The following is a 6926-nucleotide window of genomic DNA, read 5'->3' as shown; positions in this document are numbered from 1 at the left end:
ACGTATATTCTCTACTGCGCGATACTGTCGCTATAGTTCTCGGCTGTCATATAGGCCTCGTACGGTTATCCGGAGAATCGGCACCGCTGTCCCGAAGCTTCCCCGTTTCAAATCTCCTGGCCTCGCTATTCGCGCCAACCATTTATCCGATCAATCCTTATCAGAGACATCTGTCTGCTGAATCTATTGTCGCAACCCAGGGTGTTGTGGATATATGGCTCAACCAATGGAAATAATCAAAAGGTCTAAATTGCTATGAAGCCCCTTATCTGGCAATTTATGGGGGGGGGGGTGTCAGGGTGCGGGGTCAGGTGCAGGAATATGGTAAGAATTGACGAACAGATTAAGCTACAGGTCAGGCTATCTACAGGTTCATAGACAAGACGCAGCTCGAAGAGCTGCAACAGGATCGCGTTGGCGCAGATAGATAACTCTGTGGGTCACGTGCCCGGTCACGTGCATATATCACGGGCTAGCACCGTGACAGTACTCCCCTCCTCAAGGCCGAGCTCCGTCGAGGCCAGGCCCAGGCTTGTAGGGATAACGGCGATGGTAATTTGTTACGATCTCTTGAGCATGCTCCAGGTATGAGGCAGGTTCTTCAGTCAGCTCATCATAACCAGTCCATTTGACAGTATACTTCAAGCGAGGTCCTCCACGGCCTCTTCTTTCCCAACGGGAATCCAAGATGTCTTCAACTTGCCATTCTTCGAGTCCATCAACTTCAACAGGTGGTGGGGGCTCTTGTCTTTGGCCCGGGGCAGGGTTTCTGGCAGCAGGGCGAAGTAGGCTGACGTTGAATACTGGGTGTATCCTCATGCTGGCAGGCAGGTCAAGCTTATAAGCGTGCGGACTGACGATCTCAGTAATGCAGAATGGCCCTAAGTTCTTCCAGTCTAGCTTCTTCTGCGGGCGAAGGGTCCGGATATTGCGAGAATCTAGCCATACATACTGACCAACTTGGTAACAACGGGCAGGTTGTCTCTTCCGGTTGGCTTGTTCCTCCTGGCGAGCCTGGGCAGATATAATTTCTGTACGAACAAACTCAGTGATTAACTTCATCCGGCAGGCGAATTCCTCAGCATCTCTGGTGGGCTGGTTGGTAGGCTGGACAGGTTCAAATCCCATTCGTGGATGAAATCCATAGTTTGCAAAGAATGGGGAAACACAGGTAGTCTCAGAGCGGGTAGAATTAGCAGCAAACTCTGCTAGTGGTAGCCATTCAGACCAGTCATCTTGCAGGTAGGATACATAGGCGCGGAGGTATTGTTCCAGAACAGCATTAGTCCTCTCAGTCTGGCCATCAGTCTCAGGGTGATATGCAGTTGAGAGCAAGTTTGTGATTTGCAGGCGGCGCATCAGATGTTTCCAGAATTGGGCAATGAATTGCGGACCTCGGTCTGATACAATAGTTCGTGGCAGGCCATGGAGTTTCCAAACATTGCAAGTGTACAGGTGGGCAACTTCTTCTGCATTGCAGGTTCCCTTGCATGGAATGAAGTGTTTCATTTTTGTCAGTCGGTCTACTACAACCAGGATTGCATCATACCCATGGCTTGGCGGGAGATGTGTGATGAAGTCCATGCTAATGTCTTGCCAGGATCTTTCAGGAACAGGCAGAGGGCGCAGGAGGCCTTGACGGGCTTCTCTGGATGGTGTTATGCGGCGGCATGTGTGGCAGTTCTGGGTCCATTGCTCAACATATTGATACATTCCAGGCCAGTAGTATTCTCGGGACATGAGCTCATAGGTTTTGGATCGGCCAGGGTGTCCTGCAGCTGGCTTATCATGACATTGTCTCAATAGCTCGGCTTTTAACTCTCCATGATCTGGAACATAAAGTCGATTCCGGTAGAAGAGATAGTTGCCTCTTCTCTGGCAGTCAGCCAAGGTGATCTTAGGGTGTCGTGTGGCATTCTTGTCCAGGGCTTCCAGGATTGACTGTACTGTCTCATCAAGTGGGTATGCACTGTCCAGCAGATTCTTGATATCTTGTGGTGGTTCTGGCACGTTGTGATTGGTCTCATCAGCAAATCTAACTCTCCTTGTTTGAGCAGGTGTTCTGGGTGGGTTCACAATAGGGTTCTCAGCAGAATGAGCTTGGGCTCTAGTTGTAACGTTCAGGGTAACAGATGAACTGTCAGGTGCAAGCTCAAGGTTCTCTTTCTTCAGAACAGTCTGGCTTTGGTGTAGCAGGCGCTCATCCCCCTCCTTAGGGAGATCCTCTGACCTCCTGGTCAGGGCATCAGGTTTCACTCCTTGTTTGCCTGGGCGGTAAATGATCTTGAAGTTAAAACGGGACAGGAACTCAGACCAGCGGGCCTGTCGACGATTCAAGAGCTTGGTTGTCATGAAGTATTCCAGATTCCGGTGATCAGTGATAACTTTGACAGGAGATGGGGTTCCTTCCAGCTCAGGGCGCCATTCTTCGAAGCAGCGGATAATAGCCAATAACTCCTTATCATAGATCTCATAATTGCATTCAGTCACTGAGTGTTTCTTGGAGAAGAAAGCCACAGGGTGTAAGACACCATCATCGTCATACTGAGACAGGACTCCAGCAGAAACATAGTCAGAAGCATCAGTTTCCAGAATAACTTCCTTATTCCAGTCAAATGGTCTAAGGACAGGTGCAGTGGTGAAGGCCTTTTTCAGCATATTAAAGCTTAGCTCACAGGTAGTGTTCCATTTAAACTGGATGCCTTTCTTTGTCAGGTTCACTAGGGGTGTAATGATCTTGGAGAAATCCTTGATGAACCTCCGGTAGAAGTTTGCAAAGCCAATAAATGCTTGGACATCAGTCACACAAGTTGGGGTTTCCCAGTCAACAATAGTCTTCACTTTGTCAGGATCCATGCGTAGGCCATCTCGGCCAACAATGATACCCAGGAACTTGGTCTCAGGCACAGCAAATTCACACTTGGACAGTTTGGCAAAGAGGCCTGCATCTCGCAGTTTCTCAAGAACCAAGCAGACATGGCGGGTATGCTCCTCACGGGTCTTACTATAGATCAGGATGTCATCCAGATAGGCAGTGCAGAAGGTATCCAAGTAGTCTCGCAGGGTGTCATTCATGAATCGCTGGAATGAAGCAGGTGCACCAGTCAGACCAAAGGGCATCACAAGGGATTCAAATAACCCTAGTCGTGTACGGAAAGCAGTCAGGTATTCAAGTCCTTTCTTGATTCTCAGGTTATTGAAGGCAGAAATGATATCAATCTTGGTGAAATATTTCATCCCTTTCAGGTTGTTCAGGGTCTCCTTGGTCAGTGGTAGTGGGTAGCGATCTTTCACAGTGATGGCATTCAGGGCGCGATAGTCAACACAGAACCGGAGGCCTCCTCCAGGCTTCTTCACAAACAGGACAGGTGATGCAGCAGGTGATGAGCTGGGGCGAATAAACCCTTTCTTCAGGTTTTCCTCAATCCATTCCTTCAGGGCCTTCAGCTCTTCTCGGGACATTGGGTACAAGGGCCCAAATGGGGGCACTTTCCCATCTTGTAGCTTAATATCATGATCATATGGGCGGTGGGGTGGCAGGCGCTCAGCCTCCCTGGGTGAGAATACATCTGCAAAGTCTTGGAACTCAGGTGGTAGTTTCGCCATTGGGTCTTCTTCATCAGGCACAGGGTTCAGGGCAGCTTCAATATCATCAACGGTGACAGTAAACAGGCGATAACTCCTTCGGGCATAGGCACAGCAGGCAGACATGGATACAGCAGCAATATCTCGGTGTTTCAAGCGCTCAGGTCGGGGAGGCAGGTGTTTTGGGCGGGTCTTTTGTGGAATATCATGTAAAGCTCGTATTTTTGCAGGTCTCATGGGCATGTTGCAGTGTTCCTGGCAGTACTTGCTATCAAACAGGACAGTATGCTCAGCAAAGCCAATTCGGGGATCGTGGATCTTTAACCAGGGAAGTCCTAGTACAACAGGATAGTGCGCTAGCTGTGTGACCAGGAAGCAAGCCCTTCTCTCTTGGTGATCGTTAATTCTCATATGCATTTGGGCATAGTGGGTGATTGGTCCACTCTCAGCTTCTTGACCGTCAAAAGTCTCAAGGCGGATTGGTTTTTTCAGTGGCAGTAGCTCAAGACCTTTGTCTTGGGCCCATTCCTTATCAATAAATCTCTTTCCTTCGGCACCAGTGTCAAGCATGGCATAGCTTAGCAGTTCTTTTTCATGTCGGGACAGGGTTATGGGCAGAATCATCAGGTTTGAACGGTAGGATTCCTCTTCAACAGTTAATCCTTGGGTGGCAGCAGCAGAGATACGGATAGTGCGCTCATTCATCGTCTGGTCGCGACTTAGGCCAGACTCGCTCCTTTTGCTGACAGGTCTGGGGATGGGGAACGGTATCGTTCTGACACAGGTGTAGGTTCTGGGCTTGCGGGGAGAGTGAGGACGGGGGTGATAGATAGGCTGGGCGGACTCCCACAGGGCGATTATCAGGTAGTGGGCAGTTTCGGACCAAGTGGTTTTTGGAGCCACAACGGAAGCATTCCCCACGATCTCGACGGGAGGTTGTGTGACGGTGAGCAGAAGACAGATCCATAACATCAGTATTGTTTTCAGCAGGCTGCAGTGTAGCAGGGTGTTCAGTGGGTCTGACAGGGTTGGTGGGTTTTGTAGCTGAGGCATAGGTTCGGGCAGCAGGTGGAGGGTTATTCTCATAGTGACGGCGGCGGTTTTCCAAGTCTTGCAAGAAATTGGCAAACTGGTGATATTCACGGTTTGGGGGTTCATTATGCATGAGCATTCCTCGGAGTTCTCGGTTGATAGCTTGTTCCAGCAGGGTAGGCAGAACATCTTCAGACATTTCCCCTTCTAGAGCAAGGCGCTGGAACTCAGCAAAGAACATACCAAACTCTTTGTTGGCTTGGCGCAGGCGGAACAGTTCATTACGGGCATTGTTCACACGGTTCGGGTCACCAAAGGCTCGGTCCAGGATTTTTAGGATTTCTTCATAATCCTTTAACTGGCAGATTCCTTTCTTGATATATGGCAGAACTTGGGCATATGGAGCCCCTCTCAGGCGATTGGTAACATAGGTCATGCGGCTTTGCGGGGTGGGATAACGGTCATGGTTGACATTCATCTTCTCATGGATTTGGGAGATGAATCGGCGAAGATCCTTCCGGTCACCTTCAAATCGGTCTGGGTCAGGTAGGCGTTCAGAGAGTCTGGCAGAGCTGGTAGATGGGGGATCAACCGACGCAGGCGTTCCCACTGGAGCAACTGTGTGTATTTCAGCAGTGGGTTCAGGAGTTCGGGCAGGTGTATTAACCACAGGAGTTGCTAGGCGTAGTGCTTCATCCTTTTCCTTCAAGGCTTCTAGATATTTCTGCTGTGATTCCCGTAGTTGTTCCTTCTGATATTCAATGATTCCCTGGTCTCGGGCTTGGTTTTTCTCTTGTTTGAGGTGTAGGGCAGAGAGTTCTTCCTTCAGGCGGCTCACTTCCGTTTCAGAGGCTTGAAGCTTCAGGCTGGTCTGATCAGCTTGTCCTCTTGCTTCAGTAATAGCAGCCTCTGCCTCCTCAATATACTCATAAGCAAGGCGACAGTATTGAAACCATTCAGAGTGGTGGGTTGCAGCATGTTCAGTGAACTCCTCTAAACTGCCCGGCAAGAATGGTGGACGCGGGGCTGCAGACATCTTCAGGCGTCAACTCCTAAGGGTAGGAGCTGCGTAGTGTCAGGGTGCGGGGTCAGGTGCAGGAATATGGTAGGAATTGACGAACAGATTAAGCTACAGGTCAGGCTATCTACAGGTTCATAGACAAGACGCAGCTCGAAGAGCTGCAACAGGATCGCGTTGGCGCAGATAGATAACTCTGTGGGTCACGTGCCCGGTCACGTGCATATATCACGGGCTAGCACCGTGACAGGGGGGGGGGACTGACTAATACAAAACAAAATGTTGGAACCCAGGGTGTAGTGGACATATGGCTCAACCAATGGAATCGCAAAAGAGGTCTGTCTTGCTATATAGCTCCTATCTGGCAATTTTATGAGGGGCAAGCTGACTAATACAAAACAATCGGCAATTTAGATAGTCCACCTCCGAGCTATGGATTCCGACACACCCCCTCAGCTCTACCTGTTTCAGGGAGAGCTGCACAGCCTGGAATCCTTCATTTCTGGTCCTTCTATAGACTGGCCTCTGTCTTCTGCTTGGGCTAGTCAATCATATGGCTTATATCAGCCATCCTGAGCATCTTAACGAAGTGCTCATGCTTCTGACGAGGGAGTAACTTGGTGAGTCCATCTGCCACCATCTGGCCTGTTGGCACCCATATAACCTTGATTCGACCCTCTCTGACCTCCTGCCTTAACCAGTGTCCATGGATATCGACATGTCGAAGCTTTGTACTGATTTTGGCTTGCTCTGAGGTCAACAGCTCAACTGTCTGTCTGTTGTCACATCGAATCGATATTGTATGATCAGGGTTAAACTGGATCCTGGAAACGAACCGCTTCCACCATTGGAGAGAGCGTGCTGTTTCTGACAAGCCAAGCAGTTCTGCTTCAGTGGTAGAGGTGGTGACCGTGGGTTGTTTTGAAGCTTTCCAATCCACTGGTCCTCCGTACACCTGGCATATATAACCTGCTGAGCTTTTCCGGTCAGGATTATCCCCATATGACGCATCGCTGGCAAATTCAATGGACTCTAATCCGCTGCCAATTCCGAACTCAATGGCCCTAAAACGCGTTGTGTATAGATAACATATCACTCGGTCAACTGCGTTCTGATGCTGTGGGCCTGGATTCATAAGGAATTGAGACAATTTGGCTGCTGCTTTGGCTGCATCTGGTCGTGTGATTGTGGTGGCATACTGTGATGATCCTACTTTCTGCTGGTATAGTTTGATATCTTCTGCTGAAGCTGTTCCTTCATATGGCATCAACTCTTCAACAGGTAATGGCGT

At 49.5% G+C, this 6926-nt stretch overlaps 1 protein-coding gene across 1 annotated transcript; it reads right to left on the bottom strand.

The window, feature by feature from the left end:
* Window positions 1–498: 498 nt before the first annotated feature.
* On the bottom strand, window positions 499–4806 carry ACHE_31151S (uncharacterized protein; the record flags this gene model as incomplete). Its single annotated transcript, XM_043277848.1, has 1 exon — window positions 499–4806. The coding sequence occupies one exon, from the start codon at window positions 4804–4806 to the stop codon at window positions 499–501; it is 4308 nt and encodes a 1435-aa protein (XP_043135686.1).
* Window positions 4807–6926: the final 2120 nt, after the last annotated feature.

The sequence above is a fragment of the Aspergillus chevalieri genome, chromosome 3 (genome assembly GCF_016861735.1).
Source record: "Aspergillus chevalieri M1 DNA, chromosome 3, nearly complete sequence".
Lineage (NCBI taxonomy): Eukaryota > Fungi > Ascomycota > Eurotiomycetes > Eurotiales > Aspergillaceae > Aspergillus > Aspergillus chevalieri.
The sequence above is the reverse complement of the archived record's forward strand: the minus strand, read 5'-3'. Positions and strand labels throughout refer to the sequence as shown.